This window comes from Saccopteryx leptura, chromosome 5 (assembly GCF_036850995.1).
Source record: "Saccopteryx leptura isolate mSacLep1 chromosome 5, mSacLep1_pri_phased_curated, whole genome shotgun sequence".
NCBI lineage: Eukaryota > Metazoa > Chordata > Mammalia > Chiroptera > Emballonuridae > Saccopteryx > Saccopteryx leptura.
The window spans coordinates 70,087,171-70,114,952 of NC_089507.1; the positions used below are offsets into that span (position 1 = coordinate 70,087,171).

General features: G+C 39.6%; 2 protein-coding genes across 8 annotated transcripts in view; one reads left to right on the forward strand and one right to left on the reverse strand.

Moving 5' to 3' along the window:
- HERC3 (HECT and RLD domain containing E3 ubiquitin protein ligase 3) overlaps positions 1–27,782 on the forward strand; it is an 809,237-nt gene that overhangs the window by 164,532 nt on the left and 616,923 nt on the right. The gene's annotated exons all lie outside the window — the stretch shown is intronic.
- ABCG2 (ATP binding cassette subfamily G member 2 (JR blood group)) overlaps positions 1–27,782 on the reverse strand; it is a 122,996-nt gene that overhangs the window by 45,209 nt on the left and 50,005 nt on the right. For 2 of the 7 annotated variants that reach the window (XM_066384613.1, XM_066384617.1), the window contains exon 2: positions 5,701–5,922. The exons of 1 other annotated variant lie outside the window; for it this stretch is intronic. In XM_066384613.1, coding sequence (XP_066240710.1) covers positions 5,701–5,903 — 203 coding nt within the window. In that variant the 5' untranslated portion in view covers positions 5,904–5,922. Of the gene's footprint in view, positions 1–2,079; positions 2,154–5,700; positions 5,923–26,396; positions 26,518–26,786; positions 26,866–27,782 lie in introns of those variants that run through there. 4 more of the 7 variants (XM_066384616.1, XM_066384620.1, XM_066384615.1 and 1 more) reach the window with 4 other exon arrangements.

The following is a 27,782-nucleotide window of genomic DNA, read 5'->3' on the forward strand; positions in this document are numbered from 1 at the left end:
AACCTGGGTCCTCTGCATGCCAGTCCAATGCTCTCTCCACTGCGCCACCACCTGGTCAGGCAGGTTTGTGTGTTATTTTTAAGTCCAGCAGCGCCTTCCTTTCATGCACACCCATTGCTGAGCTGGCCGCAGCACAAGTGTCCCTAAATGAGTAACCCAAATGGCAATATGAGCTCTCTAAGACAAAACATTTTATAGGTCCCCAAGTTGGCTTCCTTTGGCACTAAGCCCTAGAGTTACAAAAAACAATAATGGGCAATCATAGCTGCAAGAGTTCCAGTTTGCAACAGTGGCTAGTTTTCCCTCCGCTCACACAACACAATTATTCAGTGTTTACCATGTGTGTATAAGACACTCTTCTAAGGCCTGACTAGTGGTGGCACAGTGGATAGAATGTCGACTCAGAATACTGAGGTTCCCAGGCCCTGGCCGGTTGGCTCAGTGGTAGAGCGTCAGCCTGGCGTGTGGGGGACCCGGGTTCGATTCCCGGCCAGGGCACATAGGAGAAGCGCCCATTTGCTTCTCCACCCCCCGCCCCCCTCCTTCCTCTCTGTCTCTCTCTTCCCCTCCCACAGCCAAGGCTCCATTGGAGCAAAGATGGCCCGGGCGCTGGGGATGGCTCCTTGGCCTCTGCCCCAGGCGCTAGAGTGGCTCTGGTCGCGGCAGAGCGACGCCCCGGAGGGGCAGAGCATCGCCCCCTGTTGGGCGTGCCGGGTGGATCCCGGTCGGGCACATGCGGGAGTCTGTCTGTCTCTCCCCCTTTCCAGCTTCAGAAAAATACAAAAAAAAAAAAAAAAAAGAATACTGAGGTTCCCAGTTTGAAACCTTGAAGTCACCAGCTTTAGCACAAAGTCGCTGGCTTAAGTGTGGAATCATCAGTATGATCCCAAGGTCTCTGACTTGAGCACAAAGGTCCTCTGGCTTGAAGCCCAAGGTTGTTGTATTAAGCAAGGGGTCACTGGCTAAGCTGGAACCTTCCCCCACCTCCTTGTTAAGGCACATATAAGAAGCAATCAATGAACAACTAAAGTGAAGCAACTATGAGTTGATGCTTCTCTGTCTCCCTCCCTTCTCACCTCTCTTTCTCTCACAGATTAGAAAATGAAAAATTTTAAAAATCTTTAAAAAAAATATAAGACATTCTTCTAGGACAGGGGTCGGGAACCTATGGCTTGCAAGCCAGATGTGGCTCTTTTGATGGCTGCATCTGGATCACAGACAAATCTTTAATAAAAAAAATAATAACGTTAAAAATATAAAACATTCTCATGTATTACAATCCATTCATTTCCTACCGCTCATGTTCATGGTTGCAGGTAGCTGGAGCCAATCACAGCTGTCCTCCAGGACAACACCAAATTTTTATTGGATAATGTGTAACATACACGAGTTATTGTATGGCTCTCACGGAATTACATTTTAAAATATGTGGTGTTCATGGCTCTCTCAGCCAGAAAGGTTCCTGACCCCTGTTCTGGGACATAGGTCAGAGCTGAGAATAAAGGTTTTAATCTATATATATGACTGATATAAAAAGGTTTAGATGTGTGTATATGTGTACATACATATGTTCTCTAGGTCTGTTCACAGAGAAGGCCTAGGAGCTATGACATCTCAATAGCAATGAACATTCCAAACACCGAGATCTTAGTAAATACAACAGTCCATAAAAAGGAACATCAGCTCATTCCAGGTCTGAGGCAGGGTAAGTACACAGTGAGCCTGGAATTTCTGCTGTGCCAACAAAATACTCAAAAAACAAGAGTTAAAACTAAATTAGGAACAATAGTAGGATCAAATAAATAATGATAATGCATTAGTATTGAATGCCACTTACTAAAATGTGAATTTGTTAGTCTATACTGATATAAATAAATGAATAAAGAGATGATGAATAAAGCTTTTCCTTTTTAGTATAATACAAACTAGTTCACATGAAAGAGATGGATGAAAACAGAAGATCACCCTTTATTCACTATCATAATGATAGTTACTACTGATTCAGGCAGGGAACATCAAGCTGCTGAAATAAAGTTTTGGGAAAATGTCAGGGTAACTTCCCTCATATTTATTAATTACCTAGAGGAAAATAGTGACATTATGGTGAAGGCTGGCAGACACCAACAGGACCAGGTAATCAAAGTGAACATCACCTAGAGAGAAACAGGAAAATACCAGGTTGGATGAGACAGAGGAAACATGATGTGATGATCAGTCAACTATGTGAAGAGCATGGTGACCAATGGCCCCTTAGGTCCCACCACTATACCTATTATGAGGCTTTGCATGCCCTGGGCTGCTCCCAGAAAATGACTGAGTGGTTACATAGGAGAGGATTCTTACTCTAAAAAAAATACATTGGAGGAGTTAGGGATAATGGAGCACCATATGGACAGCTCTTTAATGGTTCAAAAAGTGCTAATGACAATGGGTAATTTAAAGAGATAAAATGACTAGCAAATGCAATGAAATATTAACAAGTGGGGAATCTAGGTAAGAGGGTTATGTTCTCACAAGTTTGAAATAATTTCAAAGTAAATTATGAACTTAAGAAATCTCACAGCCCTGGCTGGTTGGCTCACTGGTAAGGTGTCAGCCCAGCATATGGATGTCCTGGGTTTTATTCCCAATCAGGGCACACAGGAGAAGCACCCATCTACTTCTCCACTCCTCTCGCTCCTCCTCCTCTCTTTCTCTCTCACTCTCTTTCCTTCCTGCAGCCATGACTCAGTTGGAGCAAGTTAGCCCAGAGCACTAAGGATCGTTCCATTGCCTCTGCCTCAGGTGTTAAGAAGAGCTCAGTTGCTGAACAACAGAGCAACACCCCAGATGGGCAAAGCATCATCCCCTAGAGGTCTTGCCAGATGGATCCTGGTTGGGGCACATGCAGAAATCTGTCTCTCTGCCTCCCCTCCTCTTACTAAAAAAAAAAAAAAGAAATCTTCCAATAATGGCAATTTCACTGAATTTCCCTGAAGATTATAGGATACACACACAACTACTGAAACAGACCTTTTTTTTCTTCATAGATCTTCAGCACTGGTGAGAAAAAGCTGAAATGTTAGGTATGGACACAAACAGCATAACAGAATGTTTTTTCATTAGGAAGTAAACTCTGACCTTTTTGAATTCTCACAGTCATATTTTGTTTTATCCTCTTTTCCCCAGAGAGGGCATCAGGTTCTAATTACTTAGTTCTACAAATAAGATTACAAAATCTCCAGAAGAAAAACAAAAAAGCAAGATTCTTATCAGCTGTTATAAAATATAATCACTATTTTGAATGATAGCGGTCTATCAAACACAAGTCAAAAATAATATAAATGAAAGCAACCTTTCTCTCATCTCAGAAATGCTGTTTAGTAGAAACTAACAGATAAAATAGAAATTAGAAGTGCTACCTCAAATAAAAGGGATGACTATTCTCATGGATGTCTAAACCAACAATATGAGTAAGCAAGAAAACTCCTGATGTCCCATGAGACTTCCTGGGGTAGACACTTAGTAAGGTGTATAAATGTCTAATCACTGTGTTGTACATTTGAAACTAATATAACAGTGTGTGTCAGCTGCACTGAATTTTAAAAATTATAAAAAAATGACTTGGCACTGTTTTTATAAATGAAGGATTGCACATAAAGATAACTCATCTACCCTGAATAGGTGGTGGTGCAGTATATAGTACATCAACCTGGGATGCTGAGGACCCAGGTTTGAAACCCCAAGGTCACCGGCTTGAGCATGGGATCATAGATATGAATCATGATTGCTGACTTGAGCCCAAAGGTCGCTGGCTTGAAGGTCCAGGTTGCTGGCTTGAGCCCAACATCTATGGCTTGAGCAAGGTGTCACTGGTTTGGCTGGAACATATGAGAAGTAATCAATGAACAACTAAAGTGACACAGCTATGAGTTATTGCTTCTTATCTCTCCCCCTTCCTGGCTGTCTGCCTTTCTCTCTCTTTCTTGCTAAAAAAGAAAATAATAATAATAATAATAATAATAATAATTAAATAAATAGGTAATAAAGAAGTAAAAAACAAGAAAACTCATCTTTTGCTAGAATTTATACCACTGAACCATAAAAACATTAGAAAGCCTTGAGCATATGACAGTGTTAGTGTACTGAGTTTACTAATCTACTAGCTTTAAAATGTAAGCAAGATAAATGTATACTCCTCCAGTGGGAACTTTAAATCTAATCAACCTACACATATTTAAATTACTTATTATCTCCCACTTAGCACAAAATCTGAAGTGACCAACATTTTTTTGATGAATATGCTCCACAGAAAACATGTCAGCTTTCAAAAAGGTCACTTAATTCTATCTAGTCATGTGGGAAAAAATAAAAGCTTTGTGCCTGCCTCCTCATCTTATTTTCCCAGTCAAGGTTTATTAACCAATACAAGAAAGCAACATGGAAGGACATATGACAGTATGTGTTGCTTCATGAAGAAAGTTCTATGTAATTCTTCACACCCCCTGACTCCATCACCTCCCAGTAGATCTCAGGTCCCTGTCATTTCTTGACCACCCGTGTGCAAAACTTTTCTCCCCTATATGTTATTTCCTAGCCTTCTGGGTACAGTTGGTTGCTACTAACAGAAAAGACCACAATACCATAGAATGCATTAAGAAAACATGAGAACATGAGAAAACATGAGAAACATCTGATTCTATATAGGTTAGCACCATACATGGCCAAAGAACTCTTATAACCACTCCTCCAGTCTCAGAAAGCTAGAAAAAGTGCTTGTTTTATCTAAAAATAATTATTTCCTACATTAAACAAACATATTTATATTAAAACAAAACACATAGGCCATGGTGTCTGAGCAAACCTAAATATACTCCCCACTCCAGTGAGAGAAAGGATTAGGGCCAATTCTCTAGAAATAAAAAAACATGAACAATCTAAAGAACTATCAGATTGTGACAAGATAGATATGTGGTCCCAAGTAGGTTCTATTCTCATTTCTCTCTTCACTCTACTGCCCATTCCACAACCACGTTAGACTTCCACTGCATAACTTAAGCTAAGCTAGAGTTTTCTTGTATTTAAGTAGTTTCTATCTGCCTGTGTGTCTGTGTAGTGGGGGAAGACATTAGGTAAATTGTTATAGATGATAAACAAATATATAAAAAGGTCACTAATTTAAAACAAATTTATTTGAAAACTGAAGTGCTTATACAATATATTGTCATTTCAACCTCCTAACTCTTGCTTCTAGAACATAAAGAACACAAAGTATATAAGTACCTAAAGTGTCTGGCTCATAAACGACAGTGATAGATCTTTTATTTCACAGATTAGAAAACCAAAGCTCAGAAATTACAATTCTGCTCACACAATTGGCAGTTGGAAGTCACATATCCAGCCCTCTTTTCACAAAACCATAGGCTAACCCAGGAAAACCTGATGACACACTAATTATTCAGTTTCTCAAACAGAAATTGATACACTTGGTACAACCACTTTAAAAACAGTTTGGCTATTCTTTTAAAATTAAGTTTATATCTAACGTGTGATCTAACTATTTATTTCACTCCCAATTGAACCAAAAGAAATGAAAGTATGTGTCTATGTATCTGTACAGACATGTACATAAATATCCACAGTATCTTTACTTATATGGGCAAAACCTATGAAATTCAGTTTTATTAATAAAGCTATTTTAACAAAAGTTCATGAACATACTTGACATTCATTAGTATTTCTTTCTGAGCTGTTTTTCTGCCAAGTAGAAAACCACTCTTCACTTTCACTCGATAGCAGATGTTATGAAAACTTAGCACAGCTCCTTCAGTAAACATCTTCAGGTCATTGGCAGTCATCCCAGGGAGGCCATTGTTTTTTCTTTGTGACATTGGGATAAAAACTTGGTCATTACTGGAAGACATCTGGAGAGTTTCTGATTTTCTGTAAAGAAGAAGGCAATAGTATGTTGATAGTCCAAAAAATTAGACTGTAAACCCTAGGGAACAATACACTTAAAGCAAGTTAGTTTTGGTTCAAACTTTCAGTTCTAAAATAAATAAATCCTGGAGAGATAATGTACATCCCAATTAACAATACTGTATTATATATGTTTAAAACTGGCTAAAAGTATATCTTTAAAGTTCTCAGCACGAGAAAAGAAAAACAAAAAACTGTGTGGTGATGAATGTTAACTAGACTTACTGTTGTGATCATTTCATAAAATATATAAGCATTGATTCATTATTTTGTAGACCTGAAACTGATGTTATATGTCAATTATATCTCAAATAAGAAACAGTAAAAAAAAAAAAAGAAATCTAAATATTTTTAAAATATATAAAATAGCCTGACCAGGCTGTGGCACAGAGGATAGAGCATCGGCCTGGTATGCTGAGGACCCAGATACAAAACCCCAAGGTCATTGGCTTGAGTCCAAGGTCACTGACTTGAGCAAGTGGTCACTTGCTCTGCTAGAGCCCCCCGGTCAAGGTACACATGAGAAAGTTATCAATGAACAACTAAGGTGCCACAAAAAACAACTGATGCCTCTCATCTCTCTCCTTTTCTGTCTGTCTATACTGCTGTCTCTCTCTTGCTAAAAATATACATATTTTTATATATGTATGTAAAATATATATATAAAAATAAACATATACATACTTCATTAGTCATTTTTATATTGATTACATGTTTGAGTAAAAATATTTTGAATATATTGGGTTTAATAAAATAGATTATTAACATTAAGAAAAATCCTTTAAAAAAAGTCCATTTGAAGGACTCAAGATGGCAGTGGAGTAGGCAGATCTTACATTCACCTCCTCTCAGGACAAAACTGGAATTACAACTAAATTATAGAAGAGAAGACTTCAAAGCAGCTCTACTACTTATAATGGAAAGGCAGAAAAGCATAAGTCATATGCTTCAACAAGATAAATCCTCAGAAAAAGTTCTGGTGAATCAAAAGTAATCAAATTACCGGATGCAGAATATAAAATAATGATTGTTAGGATGCTTAAGGATCTCAAAGCTACAATGGATGGACTTAACACCTCAATAAAGAAACTGTAAGCATCAAAAAGGACATGGAAATCATAAAGAAGAACCAGACAGAAATGACAAACACAATATCAGAAATGAAGACTATACTAGAAGGAATTAAAAGCAGGCTGGATGAAGCTAAGGATCGAATCAGCAACTTAGAGGACAAGATAAGTGAAAGCACGAAAGCAGAAAAGCAAAAAGAAAATAGTATTAAAAAATTTGAGGAAACTCTAAGAGAGGTCTGTGACAACATGAAGAGAAATAACATCTGCATCATAGGGGTTCCTGAAGGATAAGAGAAAAAACAAGGACTAGAGAAGCTCTTTGAAGAAATTATAGCTGAAAATTTTCCTAAACTGATGCAAGAAAGAGTCACACAAGTTCAAGAAGTGAAGAGAACCCCATTAAAAAAGAACCCAAAGAGGCCCACACCAAGACATATCATAATCAAAATACCAAAACTAAGAGATAAAGAAAGAATATTAAAAGCTGTAAGAGAAAAACAGTCAATCACCTACAAAGGAACACCCATAAGGATGACATCTGACTTCTCAAAAGAAACACTTGAGTCCAGAAGGGATTGGCAAGAAATATTCAAAGTAATGCACAACAAGAACCTATAACCAAGACTTCTTTCTCTAGTAAGACTATCATTTAAAATTGAAGAAGAAATAAAAAGCTTCCCAGACAAAAAAAAACTTCAAGAAATTCATCACAACCAAACCAATGCTGCAAGAAACGTTAAGGGGCCTGTTGTAGACAGAACAAAGCAAGGAAAAAAAGTAAAAGGATGGAAAAAATATTTTATGCAAATGGAAATGAAAAAATAGCTGGGGTGGCAATACTTATATGTGACAAAATAGACTTTAAAACAAAGACTATCATCATTTCTTATGGCTGAGCAGTATTCCATAGTATATATGTACCACATCATCTTCTTTATCTAGTCATCTATTAAAGGGCTTTTTGGTTGTTTCCATGTCTTGGCCACTGTGAACAATGCTGCAATGAACATGGGGTTGCATGTGTCTTTACGTACCAATGTTTTTGAGTTTTGGCAGTATATACCCAGTAGAGGGATTGCTGGGTCATATGGTAGTTCTATTTTTAGTTTTTTGAGGAACAACCATACTTTCTTCCATAATGGTTGTATTGCTTTACATTCCCACCAACAGTGGATGAGAGTTCCTTTTTCTCCACAGCCTTGACTTTGGGTGATGGGTATGCAACATAATTGAATGACAAGATAATCTGGAGATGTTTTCTTTGAACATATGTACCCTGATTTATTAATGTCACCCCATTAAAATTAATTTTTTTTAAAAACCCAAAACAAAGACTATAGTAAGGGATAAAGAAGGTCACTACATAATGATAAAGGGAGCAATCCAACAGGAAGAGATAACCATTATAAATATCTATGCACCTAATATAGGAGCACCTAAATATATAAAGTAGATTTTGATGGACATAAATGGAGAGATCAACAGCAATACTATAATAGTAGGGGATTTTTTTTTTTTTTCATTTTTCTGAAGCTGGAAACAGGGAGAGACAGTCAGACAGACTCCCGCATGCGCCCGACCGGGATCCACCCGGCACGCCCACTATGGGGCGACGCTCTGCCCACCAGGGGGCGATGCTCTGCCCATCCTGGGCGTCGCCATATTGCGACCAGAGCCACTCTAGCGCCTGGGGCAGAGGCCACAGAGCCATCCCCAGCGCCCGGGCCATCTTTGCTCCAATGGAGCCTTGGCTGCGGGAGGGGAAGAAAGAGACAGAGAGGAAAGTGCGGCGGAGGGGTGGAGAAGCAAATGGGCGCTTCTCCTGTGTGCCCTGGCCGGGAATCGAACCCGGGTCCTCCGCACGCTAGGCCGACGCTCTACCGCTGAGCCAACCGGCCAGGGCCTAGTAGGGGATTTCAAAAGCTCACCAGCTTGAACCCAAGGTCACTGGCTCGAGCAAGGAGTTACTTGGTCTGCTGAAGGCCTGTATGAGAAAGCAGTCAATGAACAACTAAGGTGTCGCAATGCGCAATGAAAAACTGATTGATGCTTCTCATCTCTCTCCATTCTTATCTGTCTGTTCCTGTCTATTCCTCTCTCTGACTCTCTCTCTGTCTCTGTAAAAAAAAAAAAAAAGATTGGTAGAAAGAATAAAGATGCAAAAAAGTCCCAGAGCGCTAGAGCCTGAAAGAGGTGCCCACTTAACATTTGGCTGTCAAAGCAGGGAGGTTTCTGACCACCAGGAAGATACGGCTAGAGACACAGGCACCCTCTCAAAGGGTCAACAAGCAAAATTTCATTCGTAGTCATTCAACTTGGGCTCCAGCTGAGGGAGGACAGAGTGGACAAGAGTCATAAGAACTAAAGTCTAGGACAGTGGTCCCCAACCGCCGGGCCGCAGACCGGTACCGGTCCATGGGCCATTTGGTACCAGTCCGCAGAGAAAGAATAAATAACTTACATTATTTCCATTTTATTTATATATAAATCTGAATGATGTTTTTTTAAAAAAAAAATGACCAGATTCCCTCTGTTACATCAATACCCCACTAACATCAATGAATAGATCCTCAAGAAAGAAAATTAACAAAGAAACCGCAGAATTAAGGGACACACTATATCAACTGGATTTAATAGATATCTTCAGAACCTTTCACCCTAAAAGCAGCAGAATATACATTCTTTTCAAGTGCTCATGGTACATTCTCTAAGATAGACCACATATTAGGGCATGAAATGAGTCTCAACAAATTTAAGAAGATTGAAACCATATCAAGCATCTTCTCTGACCACAATGGCATGAAACTAGAAATCAACTACAATATAAAAACTGAAAAACACTCAAACCCTTGGAAACTAAACAGCATGTTATTAAATAATGAATGAATCCACAATGAGATCAAGGAAGAAATAAAAAATTTCCTTGAAAAAAACGAAAATGAGCATACAACAACTCAAAATCTGTGAGAAACAACAAAACAGTCCTGAGAGGGAAGTTCATAGCATTACAGGCAAACCATAAAATTCTAGAAAAAGCTCAAATAAACAACTTAATCCTGCAACTAAAAGAACTAGAAAAAGAACAGCAAGTAAAGCCTAGGGAAGTAAAAGGAAGAAAAAAATAAAGAGCAAAGTGGAAATAAATGACATAGAGATTAAAAAAAAAAATAGAGGATCAATGAAACCAAAAGCTGTTTTTTTAAAAAAGTAAACAAGATCGATTAGCCAAGCTCACCAAAAAAAAAGAGAGAAAGAACTCAAATAAATAAAATTAGAAATGAGGGTGGAGAAGTAACAATTGACACAACAGAAATACAAAAGATTGTAAGAAAATACTATAAAGAACTATATGTCAAAAAATTAGACAACCTAGGTAAAATGGACGAATTCCTTGAAAAATATAATCTTTCAAAAATCAATCTGACCTGGCCGGTTGGCTCAGCGGTAGAGCATTGGCCTGGTATGCGGGGGACCCGGGTTCGATTCCCGGCCAGGGCACATAGGAGAAGCGCCCATTTGCTTCTCCACCCCCCGCCCCCCTCCTTCATCTCTGTCTCTCTCTTCCCCTCCCACAGCCAAGGCTCCATTGGAGCAAAGATGGCCCAGGCGCTGGGGATGGCTCCTTGGCCTCTGCCCCAGGCGCTAGAGTGGCTCTGGTCGCGGCAGAGCGATGCCCCGGAGGGGCAGAGCATCGCCTCCTGGTGGGCAAAGCATCGCCCCTGGTGGGCGTGCCGGGTGGATCCCGGTCGGGCACATGGGAGTCTGTCTGACTGTCTCCCCCCGTTTCCAGCTTCAGAAAAATACAAAAATACAAAAAAAAAATCAATCTGGAAGAATCAGAAAACCTAAATAGACTGATTACAACAAATGAGATTGAAACAGTTATCAAAAAACTCCCAAAAACAAAAGCCCTGGGGCAGATGGCTTCACAGGCGAATCCTACCAAACATTCAAAGAAGAACTTACACCTATCCTTCTCAAGCTATTTCAAAAAATTCAAGAGGAGGGAAAACTTCCAAGCTCCTTTTATGAGGCGAGCATAATTCTGATTCCAAAACCAGGCAAAGATAACACAAAGAAAGAAAACTATAGGCCAATATCCCTGATGAATTTAGATGCTAAAATTCTCAACAAAATATTAGCAAACTGGATCTAGTAATATTGTATACATGAAAAAAATCATACATCATGATCAAGTAGGATTTATTCTGGAGAGGCAAAGTTGGTACAATATTCACAAATCAATCAATGTGATTCATCACATAAACAAAAAGAAGGACAAAAACCACATGATAATTTCAATAGATGCAGAAAAAGCATTTGATAAAATCCAGCACCCATTAATGATCAAAACTCTCAGCAAAGTGGGAGTACAGGAAACATACCTCAACATAATAAAGGCCATCTATGACAAACCCACAGCCAATATCATACTCAATGGGCAAAAGTTAAAAGCAATCCCCTTACAATCAGGAACAAGGCAGGGGTGCCCCCTTTCACCACTCTTATTCAATATAGTTCTGGAAGTCCTAGCCACAGCAATCAGACAAGAAGGAGAAATAAAAGGCATCCAAATTGGAAAAGAAGAAGTAAAACTATCATTATTTGCTGATTATATGATACTGTACATAGAAAACCCTAAAGTCACAGTAAAAAAAACTACTGGACCTTATAAATGAATTTAGCAAGATGGCAGGATATAAAATTAATACTCAGAAATCAGAGGCATTTTTTATACAACAGCAATGATCTAGCTGAAAGAAAAATTAAGAAACAATCCCCTTCACTACTGCAACAACAACAAAAAAATAAAGTATTTAGGAGTAAATTTAACCAAGGAGGTTAAAGACTTGTACTTGGAAAATTATAAAACATTGATAAAAGAAATCAAGGAAGATACAAACAAGTGGAAGCATATACTGTGTTCATAGCTAGGAAGAATAAACATCATTAAAATGTCCAGATTACCCAAAGCACTTTATAAATTCAATATAATTCCTATCAAAATACCAATAGCATACTTCAAAGATATAGAACAAATATTCCAAAAATTCATATGGAACCAAAAAGTACACAAATAGCCTCAGCAATCTTGAAAAAGAAGAATAAAGTAGGTGGTATCACACTTCCAGACCTCAAGTTATACTACAAGGCCATTGTATTCGAAATAGTTTGGTACTGGCATAAGAACAGGCATATAGATCAATGGAACAGAACAGAGAACCCAGAAATAAACCCACATCTTTATGAACAATTGATATTTGACAAGGGTGGTTATAGCATACAATGGAGTAAAGACAGTCTCTTTAACAAATGGTGTTGGGAAAATTAGACAGCTACCTGCAAAAAAATGAAACTAGACCACCAACTTACACCATTCACAAAAATAAACTCAAAATTGATAAAAGACTTAAATGTAAGTCATGAAACCATGAGCATCCTAGAGGAAAACCTAGGCAATAAGCTCTCCAACATCACTCGCAGCAATATATAAGGTCTACCGGAAAGTTCTGTCCGTTTCTATCACAACAAGTTTCAACACGTAAGCATATGTTTATTTGGCACATGTGTGCCTATTTTTATCACTTAATGTATACATACTGAGGTAGCAATTTAACTAAAACAAAGTTAATTCATGTTAGTCTTATGTGTGAAGCGATAGTGTACCCATGGCTACTTATAAAGTTCATTTACGCCACTGTAATTTTTACGAATTTCAACAAGGAAGAAATGCTACAGAAGCATGTATGTCACATCCACCATATTCCCCGGACTTAGCACCCTCTGACTATCACTTGTTTTTGTCCTTACAAAATTTTTTGAAGGGCAAAAAATTCAAAAATGAAGAAGATATCAAACAAGCACTGGTTCAATTTTTCGCATCAAAAGATAAAACATTTTTCAAAAATGGGATATACAAATTGCCATCACGCTGGCAAGAAATCTCTAATAATAATGGCAATTATATTATTTAATAAAGTTTATTGATGGTAAGAAAAATTTGTATTTTGTTTTATCCCAAAAACGGACAGAACTTTCCAGTAGACCTTATATGTGCTGATTTATCTCCACAGGCAAGGGAAATAAAGGACAGGGTAAACAAATGGCACTATATCAAACTAAAAAGGTTTTGCACAACTAAAGACAATATGAACAAAATAAAAAGGCAAACCACACAACGGGAAAACGTATTTGACAATATGTCTGATAAGGGGTTAATAACCAAAATTTATAAAAAACTTGTAAAACTCAACACCAGGAAGATCAACAATCCAATTAAAAATGGGAAAAAGAAATGAATAGACACTTTTTCAAAGAAGACCTACAGATGGCCAATAGGCATATGAAAAATTGTTCAACATCACTAATCATTAGAGAAATGCAAATTAACACCACAATGAGATATCACCTCACACCAGTCAGAATGGCGTTCATCAACAAAACAACACATAATAAGTGCTGATGAGGATGTGGAGAAAAGGGAACCCTCCTGCACTGCTGGTAGGAGTGCAGACTGGTGCAGCCACTGTGGAAAACAGTATGGAGATTCCTCAAAAAATTAAAAATCAAACTGCCTTTTGACCCAGCCATCCCACTTTTAGGACTATATCCCAAGAACACCACATCAATGATTCAAAAGGTGAAATGCACCCCCATGTTAATGGCAGCAATGTTCACAGTAGCCAAGATATGGAAACAGCCCAAGTGTCTGACAGTGGATGAATGGATTAAAAAGCCAGGGCACATATATATAATATAATGGAATACTATGGGGCCATGAAAAAGAAGGAAATATTACTTTTTGCAACAACATGGATGGACCTGGAAACTACTATGTTAAATGAAATAAGCCAGGCAGAGAAAGAAAAATATCATTTGAGGAATCCGACGAACAATATGAACTAAGGAGCAGAATAGAGACAGAGGCGGGGTCAAAGGATCCAGAAAGAAAGAGACAGAGGGAAAGGGGATGATAAGGTGATAGGATGGGACGAGAGCAGAAAAGCCAATCCTGGAGGGAAGGGGGGACGGCATTACGGGGAGGGGGCGGGGGGATGTACTGGGGAACATGGGGGATGGGAGGATGTATTCGGGGGGACACTCACTAGAATCTATGTAAACACAATAAATTAATAATAAAAAAAATAAAAAGCAAACAGAAAAAAAACCTTGACTCTACATGGATACTTGTAGAGGCCCCAAATTAATAAAATCAGAAATTAAGGAGGCCCTGGCCAGTTGGCTCATTGGATAGAACATTGGCCTGGTGTATGGACGTCCTGGGTTTGATTCTCAGTCAGGGCACAAAGGAGAAGCGACCATTTGCTTCTCTTCTTCACCCTTTTCTCCCTCTTCTGCAGCCAGTGGCTTGGTTTGAGCATCAGCCCCAGGTGCTGAGGATAGCTCAGTTGGCCTGAGTGCATCAACCTCAGTTACAAAAAATAGCTCAATTGATTCAAGCATCAGCCCCAGATAGGGGTTGCTTGGTAGATCTGGTCAGGGCACATGCAGGAGTCTGTCTACTTACCTTCCCTCCTCTCACTGAAAAAAAAATAGAAAAAAAGAAAGAAGAAATGAAAAAGAAGTATCAACTGACACCGAAGAAATACAAAGAGTTGAAAGAAAATATTATGAACAACATATACCAACAAATTGGACAATCTGGAAAAAAATGGATAAATTCCTAGAAACATTCAATCTTCCAAAACTGAGTCAGGAAGAATCAGAAATCTGAATAGACAGATTACAACGAGGGAAATTGAAGCAGCAATAAGAACAAAACAAAACAAAAAACTTCTACAAACAGAAGTCCTGGATTGGATGGTTTCACCAGTGAATTTTACCAAACAGTCAAAGAAGAACTAATACCTATCCTTCTCAAACTATTCCAAAAAATTCAAGAGGAAGGAAGGCTCCCAAGCTTATTTTATGAGACTAGCCTTATTCTAATTCCAAAACCAGATAAAGACATTACAAAGACAGAACAATGTAGAATAATATCCCTGATGAACATAGATTCTAAAGTCCTCAACAAAATATTAGCAAACCAGATCCATCAATACATTCCAAAGGTCACATATCATGATCAAATGGGATTTATTCTGGTGATGAAGGGTTGGTACAACATCTGCAAACCAATAAACATGCTATGCCACACAAACAAAATGAAGAATAAAAATCAAATGATCACATCAATAGATGCAGAAAAAGCATTTGATAAAATTCAGCATTCATTTATGTTGAAAACTCTCAGCAGAGTGGAAATTGGGATACATACCTAAAAATAATAATCACCATATATGACAAACCCCCAGTCAACATCATACTCAACAGGCAAAAACTACAAGTGTTTTCTAAAGGTCAGGAACAAGACAGGGATGTCCACTGTCATCTCTCTTTTTCACATAGTAGTGGAAATCCTAGCCATAGTAATCAGACAAGAAGAAATAAAAGGCATCTAAATTAGAAAGAAAGAAATAAAACTGTCATTATTTGTAGGTGACATATTGTATATAAAGAACCCTGAAGAGTCCACCAAAAAACTACTAGAACTGATAAAATTATTTCAGTAAAGTAACAGGATACAAAATAAATGCCCAGAAATCAGTTGCATTTTTATACACTAATAATGAACTATCAGAAAGGGAAACTAAGAAAACAATCCCATTCACAATTGCCTCAAAAAGAATAAAATATCTAGGAATAAATTTATCCTAGGATATAAAAGACCTGTACTCAGAAAATTATAAAACACTGAAGAAAGAAACTAAAGAAGATACAAATAAGTGGAAGCATATATCATGGTCATGGATAGAATTAACATCATTAAAATATCCATACTATCTGAAGCAATCTATAGATTCCACACAATTCCTATCAAGATATCAATTCTGTATTTCACAGAACTAGAACAAATATTCTAAAAATTTATATGGAAACAGAAAAGATCCCAAATAGCCAAACAATCTTGAGAAAGAAGAAAAAAGTTGGAGGAAGAATCATGCTACCCAATATCAACTATACTACAAGGTCATCATAATCAAAACAGCACAGTACTGGCATAAAAAACAGGCATATAGATCAATGAAACAGAATAAAGAACCCGGAAATAAATCCATGCCTTTTATAGTCAATTAATATTTGACAAAGGAGGCAAAAACATACAATGGGGTAAAAACATTCTTTTAAGGAAATAGTGTTGGGAAAATTGGACAGATATGTGCAAAAAAAAATGAAACTAGACCACCTTCTTTTATTTATTTATTTATTTATACTTAGAAATTAATGGGTGACATTGATCAAAAAGAATATATAGGTTTCAGGTAAACATCTCTATAGCATTCGACCTGTTGATTGCATTGTGTGCTTATAGATTACCTTCTTACACCATACACAAGAATAAACTCAAAATGGATTAAAGACTTATATATTAGACTTGAAACCATAAAAATTCAGGAGAAGAAAAGATAGGCAGTGAAGTCTCAGACATTTCTCATAGCAATATTTTTACTGCTGTATCTCTTCCAGCAAAGAAAACAAATAAATAATCATATGAGACTACATCAAACTAAAAAGTTCTTGCACAGCAAAGAAAACCATCAACAAAATAAAAAGACAACCCACTAAATGGGAGAACATATTCACTGATAACTGATAAGGGGTTAATAGTCAAAACTGCTAAAGAACTTATATAACTCAACACCAAAAAACCCCCAAACAATCCAATTTTTAAAATGGGCAAAGGACCTGAATATACACTTCTCCAAAAAGAATATACAGATGGCCAATAAATATATGAAAAGATACTCAAAGTCACTAATAATCAGAGAGATGCAAATTAAAACCGCAATGAGATATCAGCTCACACCCGTCAGAATGGTTGTCATCAATAAATCAAAAAGCAAGTGTTGGTTAGGATGTGGAGGAAAGGGAACCATTGTGCATTGCTGGTGGGAATGCAGATTGTGCAGCCACTGTGGAGAGCAGTATGTAGTCATCTCAAAAAAATTAAAAATGGAACTATCTTATAACGCAGCAATTCCACTTCTGGGAATTTATCTGAAGAAACCCAAAACACTAGTTTGAAAGAACATATGCACTCCTATCTTCATTGCAGCATTATTTACTATAGGCAAGATTTGGAAGTAGCCCAAGTTCTCATCAGCAGATGAGTGGATAAAAAAAGCTGTGGTATATTTACACAATGGAACACTACTCAAGTGCAAAAAAGAAGGAAATCTTACCTTTTGCAACAGCATGGATGGACCTAGAGATTATTATGCTAAGTGAAATAAGCCAGACAGAGAAAGACAAGTACCGTATGATTTCAGTTATATGTGGAATCTAATAAACAAAATAAACTAACAAACAAAATAGAAACAGACTCATAGATAACAGAGAACAGACTGACAGCTGTCAGAGAGGGTTGGAAGGCTGGCTGAAAAAGTGAAGGGGTTAAGCAAAGAAATAACTTAGAGACAGATGACAGAGTGAGGATTGCAGAAGGGAAAGAGTGGGGGGAGGTGAAAAGAGGGTAGAGGTGGGGGTAGATGGTGATGGAGGGAGACTTGATTTGGATGGTGAATACACAATGCATCATACAGATGATACACTGTAAAATTGTGCACCTGAAACCTATATAGTTTTATTAACCAATATCACCCCAATAAATTCAATAAAAAATTTAATAAATAAATAAAATACTTCCCTGAAAGGCCTAGTGTGAGCATAAAATGAAAATGGATGTAGCATGACTTCTGGTGGCCCAGTGGATGGGGCATTGACCTGAAATACTGAGGTTGCTGGTTCAAAAGCCCAGGCTTGCCGGGTCAAGGCACATATGAGAAGCAACTATGAGCTGAAGCTTCCCATTCATCTCCTCCCCAACCCCCGCCTCTCTCTCTCTCTCTCTCTCTCTCTCCTCTCTAAAAATCAATAAATAAAATCTTTTTTTTAAAATAAAATGGATGTAAAAAATATCTGTGCACAGTAAGTACTCAAAAGTATCCCCATATCCCCCTTTTTAATGGCCACTTCCTTTTAGTATTCTGAGGACCATGTGATTTTAAGGCATTCCAAACTAATACAGGATGGTTAAGGAAAAGAGCTGAAATGAATATTTTACTCTTCTTAGAATTCTGTTGTACCTCTACTTTCTATCACTTCCCTTTTTCTTTTTCCTTTTTTTTTATTCAATGAAAGGAGGGGAGGCAAAGACAGACTCCTGCAGGCACCCCAACTAGGATCCACCCGGCATGCCCACTAGGGGGGTGATGCTCTGCCCATTTAGGGCATTGCTCCATTGCTCTGCAATCAAGCTCTTCTTAGTGCCTGAGATGGAGGCCATAGAGCCATCCTCAGCCCCATCCCAGGGTCAGAGGGAAGCCAGGGTTGGGTTACGCAAGACAGGAAATAGAAAGGAAAGACCTCCTACGTGAAGGTTTGGATATTTCTCAGGTCTGCTTTTCTCTCTTCTTGTGAGACATTCACCTCATGTGGCTTCAGAGCAGAAGCAGATTTAATGACAGGTGCACCAGGTGCACACCCTGGGCCCCAACTTCTGAAGAGCTCCACAAAACCCCAACTTTACACTTTTTTCTAACCACACCAAGTTTGGTTTCATATGTGCAATTTTAACATTAATAGTACATAATATCTTTATTTATTTTTAAAATATGGTTAACATGTATTTTTATTTTCCCTATCTATCTCTTTTTTTTTTTTTAAGGGGCCCAGTATTTTCTTCTGTGCCCAGGGCCTCAACCGACCTTAATCTGCCTCTGCTTCAGAGGAAGTTTACAGGGCTTGTTGCTTTCAAGAAACTTCCATATTTACCCTTCCAGATAAGGAAGAACTTGAGCTTGACCTGTGGTGGCACAGTGGATAAAGTGTCAACCTGGAATGCTGAGGTTGCCGGTTCGAAACCCCAGGCTTGCCCAGTTAAGGCACATACAAGAAGCAACTGCAAATTGATGCTTCCTGTTCCTTTTCCCCTGCCTCCCCCCCCCACTTCCCTCTAAGATCAATAAATAATAAAATTTTTTTAAAAAAAGAAAGAGCTTAATATCAATGAAATGACAGCCACCCAATGCTATCTGGGCATAAGAACAAAAAGATTGGGCTAGTGATCACCAAAGTGCAGAAAACTTGTTCAACAAATTTTCTGACCTAGCTAAGGTTTTATTCTACCTTCTTGCCAAATCAAAACTTCTTCACTGAAATCAAGATGTGAGCAGTAATTCTGCTTTACCCAGACCTATCTATCCCCAATTTAAATAACAAGTAAACTATTAACTTTCAGTGTTACAATTCTGACTTTTTTGTGTGTGTGTATTTTTCTGAAGTTGGAAACGGGGAGGCAGTCAGACAGACTCCCACATGCACCCAACCGGAATCCACACAGCACGCCCACCAGGGGACGATGCTCTGCCCATCTGGGGTGTCGCTCTGTTGCAACCAGAGCCATTCTAGCACCTGAGGCAGAGGCCACAGAGCCATCCTCAGTGCCCGGGCCAACTTTGCTCCAATGGAGCCTTGGCTGCAGGAGGGGAAGAGAGAGACAGAGAGGAAGGAGAGGGGGAGAGTGGGAGAAGCAGATGGGAGCTTCTCCTGTGTGCCCTGGCTGGGAATTGAACCCGGGACTCCTGCATGCCAGGCCGACGCTCTACCACTGAGCCAACCGGCCAGGGCACAATTCTGACTATTTTATTTATCTTCATAAACAAGCTAACTACATGTCTCAAAAATTAGATATCCACTTTCCAATAGTCTCCTAGTGAAGTAAAAAACAAACAAACAAACAAAAAAAAACCTGCTACAAAACACCATGGGTGGAGGAATTATTATGAGAAGGAGGAATGGCTGCCAAACTTTTATCAGAAACTCTTGAAAGAGTATTTGAAGAACATAAAGGCCACCTTCCCCTCTGAAAAATCTAGATTTATCCCCAAAGGAGTCCCAAACCATTAAACAACAGCATGCCTGTTAGCACCTTGCAAGTGTTTTTCATAACACATAGGGTAAAGAGAATTACAACTATAGAAAACAGTCCTAGAAAACACACCATTGCATGTACTATCAAATGGGCTCTGTAAAGTCAGTAGCTGCGGCCACCATCACAGCCGCCTGGCCCATGCAGGTTCCCTTCAGACAGATGGTAAAGAAACAGTGGAGCCAAGAACTGGTGGGCCATTACCTTTATTCCTGCTCGCACCGGGCAAGCGAGTAAATACACACAGCAGGAAAACACTTCCCTTTCCATTCAGGGCTCCCAAAGTTACTGACTTTCTCCAGTTTTTGCTAGAATCAAAGGTCTCACCAGCCTCACTCAGTCCCCTCTGCAATGCTGATGGCTGGATCCAAGCAAGAGAACACCCCGGTCTGCTTTATTTTATAGTGTAGAAAATTAAAGTCTTTAAGCCAGTATACAAATAAGGAAGTTTCTGATACAAAGCCACTTATCTGAGGCATAAATGGGATTCCTCATAAGAGTGCACCATCTCCTATCATGGAACAGTCAAGGGTGTGGGGGAAAGCTTAGTTTTGAGAAGATCTTAGTATTAGGAGGATGTTGAAAAGATATTAGTATTAAAAGGGTGGGAAAGGCTTAGTCTTAAAACTAAGCCTTAGTCTATAAGGACTTTGCCAGCTTACAGCCTATCTCCCACACCCAATGCAAACTCTAAGCGAGCAAACATATACATCATATTTACAAATTTATTGACCAACAGGCACACAGGATGCTCTGCCACAGCCATGATTCAGTCTCCTCTACTACATCCTTCTGTAACACAAGACATCCCTTCAGAAATAAGTTCCAGTAAAATCTTTTCTAAGAACCTGGTATGTTTGCCTGCCTTATCCTCACTGAATTGTGTAACTGAGAATTCCCTTTTTATTATGGCTTCAAGGAAGCAACTTAATTTGATATGGTCTTTCCATCTGTCCATGTCCATTCTAATATGTTCCCCCCTTCACAGTAACTCTACTCAGTTGTATTTTTTTTAATTTAATTTATTTTATATTTTTACAGGGACAGAGAGAGAGTCAGAGAGAGGGACAGACAGGGACAGATAGACAGGAACGGAGAGAGATGAGAAGCATCAATCATCAGTTTTTCATTGCGAGACCTTAGTTGTTCATTGATTGCTTTCTCATATGTGCCTTGACCATGGGCCTTCAGCAGACCGAGTAACCCCTTGCTCGAGCCAGTGACCCTGGGTCCAAGCTGGTGAACTTTTTGCTCAAACCAGATGAGCCCTCACTCAAGCTGGTGACCTCGGGGTCTCGAACCTGGGTCCTCTGCATCCCAGTCCGATGCTTCATCCACTGCGCCACCACCAGGTCAGGCTCAGTTGTATTTTATTTCCCATTTGTAACATTTATGTTTGCCTCAAATGCTTCATGGAGGCTTAAAAAAATAATGCAGACATCAGAATTACAACTAAACTACAAAACAACCACCATTCAGAACTGTTTGAAATCTGGCTGAATGGAAGTACTACAACTATGGGATTAAAGAAGAAGCTATATCAAGACTGGGAGGACAGGTGGAGATACAGAACAGGCTGGTCCCACACCCATGTGTGGAAGAAAAGAATTGGGAGGATTATCTTATCTGCAGAGGTTCTCCCTAAGGAGCGAGGGATCCAGCCCCATATCAGGCCCCCAAGCTCCAGTGCCAGGAAAAGAAGTCCCAATAACTTCTGGCTGTAAAAACCAATAGGGGTTGAGGCTGAGGGAAGTGGAGAATGGCTGGAGTCCTAGACATTCTTCTTAAAGAGCCTGCACACAAACTTACATGGACTTACTCTCTCTGAGCTCCAACACTGGGACAGCAGCTCAAAAGGCACCAGCAACACATAAGGAAGAACTGAATTGCCTGGCATCAAGATGAGAGCTGAAGGGGCAGCTTTCTCCCAGACAAAAGTGCTGGCAGAGGCCATTGTTCCCTTGATGAGCCCGCCCCCCAGAGCCACCAGGTAGGCTCCATATCTAAAACTCCATCAACCTGAATCACACTGTTTGCCCTACCCTAGTGATTCCTTGAGGCCCTGCCCCACCCAACTTTTAGGTCCACCTAAGCTGTTTTCAGTGGCTTTTCCACATGAATTGCCTTTTTGGGCTCATGCTTTAGATTTTCCTAAAATCTCTCAAACAAGCCGAATCTGGCCTCAGCAAGCCCTGAACCTCTCACTAAGTGATCCCAGGCCTGGCACTAGAACCACCTGGACTTCGTTTGCAGTTTGGCCTTTCCTGGGCTCCTCCAAACCCAGCACAAGTATCAGCCATCTGTGAATCACTTCACAGCTCATTCCAGGTAGCCCCAGGAAGAACACAGGTGGTGGCTGACCTCGGCCTATACCTCCTAAGAGGCTCCAGAGCCAGCTCTCGTGGTGGACAGCTTCAGATCACATTGAAGCACAACTACCTAATCACCTCCACAAGTGACACACTCAAAGGGCAGACTCAGCCGGCAGCAGAGCCCTCCTGAAGTAAATCCTGCTCTGTGGAGTGTATCAGCATAGCTGATCCTCCATGATGGTCAAAGGTCGGTGGGCAGTGGTAACAGCCAGTCCTTGCAGCTGGGAGTAAATCTCTCCCATTGACATACCAACAGCCATCAAGCCTGAACTACTAGAGGACAGTGTACACAGCTCACACAGGGGGCACACCTTGAGTGCTCAGCTGCAGTTATTGGGGAGGGTGTGTCACTGGATCCTACAGAATAGTTACTATATTAGGGCACTCTACAAGCCTGGGAGACATAGAAGTTCTACCTAATAGGTAGAAACAAACACAGAGCAGCTGCCAAAATGAGAAGACAAAGAGACATGTTCCAAATAAAAGAATAGAACAAAACGCCAGAAAATAACTAAACATAATAGAGACATGCAATCTACTAGATACAGAGTTCAAACACTGGTTATAAGGATGCTCAGTGAACTTAGAACTTCAACAGCATAAAAAAGGACCAATCATAAATATAGAACACACTAACTGAAATAAAGAATAATTTACAGGGAATCAACAGTAGAAAAGATAAGGCCAAGAATTTAATCAGCATTTGGAAGATAAGGAAGCAGAAAACACTCACTCAGAACGGCAAAAAGAAAAAAGAATTCCCAAAACAATGAGTCTCAGGGACAACCTCAAGCATACCAACATTCACATCATGGGGATGCCAAGAGAAGAGAAATTGAAAACTTATTTGGAAAAAATAATAGGCCCTGGCTGGTTGGCTCAGAGGTTGAGCATCGGCCCAGTGTGTGGAAGTCTTGGGTTGGATTCGAGGTCAGGGCACACAGGAGAAGAGACCATCTGCTTCTCCACCCCTACACCTACCCCCTCCTCTCTCTCTTTCTTCTCCTCCTGCAGCCAGGCTTGAATGAGCAAGTTGGCCCTGGGGATAGTTCCAAGGCCTCTGAGGATGGCTCCAAGGCCTCTCCTTAAGTGCCAAAATAGCTTGGTTGCCAAGCAATGGAGCAGTGGCCCCAGATGGGCAGAACATCAGCCCCAGATGGGGCTTGCTGGGTGGATCCTGCTCAGGGCACATGTGGGAGTCTGTCTTTCTGCCTTCTTGCCTCTCACTTGATTAAAAAAAGAAAAAGAAGAAAGAAAAGAAAAAATAATCACAGAAAACTTACCTAACTTAGTGAAAGAAATAGACATACAAGTCCAAGAAGTCTACTATTAGGCAAAAAAATAAAACTATGCATCAATACAGGGTTTTGTTTTGTTTTTTTTCCTTAACTCTTTGCTAGATTTGCAATCTAACGTTTTTGGTTTTTCTGTTTTCTTCTAACTTCTTCAGTATTATTTTCAATTATTGTAGTAAGCTGGTTAATTACCATATTTTTCACTCCATAGGACACACTTTTTTCCCAAAAAAGTGGAGGGGAAAATGCCCGTGCATCTTATGGAATGAATGTTCATTTTTATAGCTGCTGCGGATTCCCAGACAACTAGAAGAGTATTTGAACATTAAAGTTTCTTCTCATTTGTTAATAACAGTGCTAATGTTGTTAATACTGCTGTTGAGTTTACACTGTTGAAATATTGTGGTATATTTTATTAAATATTTTAACACACCATTTGGTTCAAAATATTTCTTTTCTTATTTTCCTCCTTAAAACTCTCGGTTCGTCTTATGGTCAGGTGAGTCTTATGGAGCGAAAAATATGGTATTTAAGTTAATCATTAAACTAGTCACAGAAAAAAATATAAAGAAGAAGTCACAAATGTTTCAACAAACCATTCAAAGTTGTGGACAAATTTTATGTCGTGGAGATAAGAAAAAGATAAAAATATATTGGTTAATCCCTTTAAAGATATTAATATTATGAAATTTTTGTCCCACCTTGTAGTAACTTTTATGCTGAATACGTTTTTATCTACCCAATATCAACTCTAGTTTCACGCATTTGCAGAAGGGCAAGAGTTTTACCAACTGGCCCTTAATACACACTAACATATATGGAATCAGCTGCACCAACACATCATTTTCTGAAAAAGCAGTCTGAATTTTCATTTGTATTTCATATTCACTTTCTTTTTGTTTTTTCATTTTTTAAAATAATTTTTATTTTTCAATTACAGTTAACATACAATATTATATTAGCTTCAGTTATACAACATAGTGATTAGATATTTATAGAACTTACAAAGTGATCACCCCTTAAGTCTAGTACACATCTGACACTATATATAGTTATTATAGTATTATTGATTATATTCCCTATGCAGTACCTTATATCCCTGTGACTATTTTTATAACTGGCAATTGACATGTTTTAATCCTTTACCCTTTTCCACCCATCCTGCATACCCTATCCCATCTGGCAACCATCAAATGTTCTTTGTATTCATAAGTTTGATTCTATTTTGGTTTTTACTTATTTTGTATTTTAGATTCCACATATTAGTGAAATCACATGGGTACCCGTCAGTAATTACTTTAAATGTAAATGTTCTGCCTGACCAGGTAATAGCATAGTGGATAGAGCATCAACCTGGGACACTGAGGACACAGGTTCAAAATCCCGAGGTTGCTGGCTTGAGCACGGGCTCATCTGGCTTGAGTGTGGGATCATAGACATGACCCCATGGTTGCTAGTTTGAGCCCAAAGGTCACTGGCTTGAAGCCCAAGGTCACTGGCTTGAGCCCGGGGTTCCTGGTTTCAGCAAGGGGTTAAGGTACATAAGAGAAAGCAATCAATGAACAACTAAAATGTGACAACTACAAATTGATGCTTCTCATCTCTCCCTTCCTGTCTGTCTCTCAAACACTAAAAAAATAATAATAATAAAAATAAATAAATGTAAATGTTCCAATTAAAAAATATTGAGTGGTTAAATGGATAAGAAAGAAAGACCCATACATATGCTGCCTACAAGAGACCTACTTCAGATGGAAAGAGACACACATTAAAAGTAAAGAAATAGAAAAGGATATTTCATGCAAATAGAAATGTAAGAAATCTGGAGTAGCAATACTTACACCACACCAAAAAAAAAAAAAAAAAAAAAAAAGATTTTAAAACAAGAAACAAAGAAGGAAAAGAAAGACCCAGTAACTTCATTTTTGGGTATTTATCCAAAGAAATCCAAAACACTAATGTGAAAAATGTGAAAAGACATATGCATTCCTATTGCAGCATTGTTTACAATGACCAAGATGTTCAAGCAACCTATGTGTCCATAGATAAACAAATGGATAAAGAAGAAGAGGTACATATATACAGTGGAATATTACTCAGCCATAAAAAAAATAATGAAACTTTGCTTTCTGCAACAACATGGATATGTTGAGTCTTTCATACTCACTATCAAATGAAACTGGGAGGGACCAACTAAAATCTAAGTCATCTCAATTGAGAAGTTTTCTATTTTCTACCAAATGTATTCCCAATACGCACCAACCTTTCAAGCCACAAACATCCCAAAGGGCTGGCACCACTTACACACTCAGCAGTTCAAGGGCTTGGCTCTCACGGTCCATGTGATGGAAGTAGAGCGCTAATAATCATTCATATGAACGCGGAGGTGAGTCCACCAGACCTTTCTAAGCAACCTACCCAAAGGATGCAGCTCCTCGCTCACATGGACAGCAAGCTTTTACACTGTGCTCTCCAAACGTGAAGCTTTTCCAAAATTCTACCCGGCTCCTTTCCAGGCGCGTCTTCCCAAACTCTGTCGGACAATCCGGGACTAGACCCTCCGCTGCGCTCCGGACTCGGACTGTAACTAGGGACTCAGGACACAGCTCGAGGGCGAGAAAAGCCCTAAAAGACCTTCCCCGACTAAGGACCACACAGCCCCGTGGCCAACCCACCCACCGGGCCGCTCCCACGAGCCAGCACTCACGCGCGCGAAGGTCACCTGAGAAGGCAGCGGCCCTGGGTGGCGGTCGAGGACGCAGTCACGTCCAGGAGCGATGACCCTCGCTGCGGGCGCGAAGACCGCAGGGCGGAGACCCCACCCTCTCGCCCGGGAGCTCTCGGGTCTGCGCTGGCGGGAGCGCGGAGGGCGTGGTACCGCCTGTACCGCTGCGATAAGCGCAGGGGCTGGGCCCGGGTCGGGGGTAGCACAGGTATCGAGTTTCGCACTGGACCCGCCCCCACCGCCTGTGGGCCCACAAACACGACTGTCCTGGAGTACGCAGGGACAAACCGAAAATTCTGTCTCGTACAAAACGCACAGTTAGAAACGAACGAACGTTGGTAATCACAGGACGCCACCACGGATCATCAATACCTCGTCTGCCCTGGATGGATTTGGTCACTACCGGCGGTGGCCAACGCACTTAAGCACCAGAAGACACTGACGCCCAGGCTTTTTCAACTTCACACGTTGCCCATCCAGAGCAAGCAGATGGTCTCTTACTGAAAGAGCTTTTGTGAAATTAGGTTCCTGCATCCCCAGGACCAGTAAAACCAGGAACTAAATCTACTGGGAGGCGCGGGGGTGTGGTGGAGGGAAAACTTCTTAAGTGAAAATACTACTAGGAATAGTTTAAATGCATTCTTCACATTCCTGTAATAAACACTTCTTTGCAATACACTGATCATATGGAAAAGCTGGAAAAAGACTGTGCAGATTCAGGAAAAGCGCTGGTTATCAGGCTTAATAAGTGTATAGCTATGCCAAAATTCACTTTCTCTATCTACTCTCAGAAATTAGCACTTGCATCTAGATAGTTTCTGGTTTGCATTTTCAAACAAAAATCATTATATCAGTTAAATTGTTTAAAGCAACAAAAGAAACTACTGTTAATTCTTCACCCCATATAAGATAATTTTAGCCGGGAGTCCTATATAAAAATATTGATTAGACCATTTTTTTAGAATATTAAAAATACCATAGTGTATACTTTTATTTATTTATTTTTGGCAGAGACAGAGAGTCAAAGAGAAGGACAGACAGGCAGGAAGGGAGAGAGATGAGAAACATCAATTGTTTGTTCTGGCTCCTTAGTTGTTCATTGATTAATTTCTCATGTGCTCTGACTGGGGGGCTACAGCAGACCGAGTGGCCTGTTGCTGGAACCAGCGACCTTGGGCTCAATCCGGTGAGCCTTGCTCAAACCAGATGAACCCGCGCTCAAGCTGGCAACCTCAGGGTCTCGAACCTGGGTCCTCCATATTCCAGTCTGACACTATCCACTGCACCACCGCCTGGTTAGGCCATAGTGTATACTTTTAAAGGACTTAAAAGTATACATTTATGAAGCACCCAAACACTTGGAAGGGT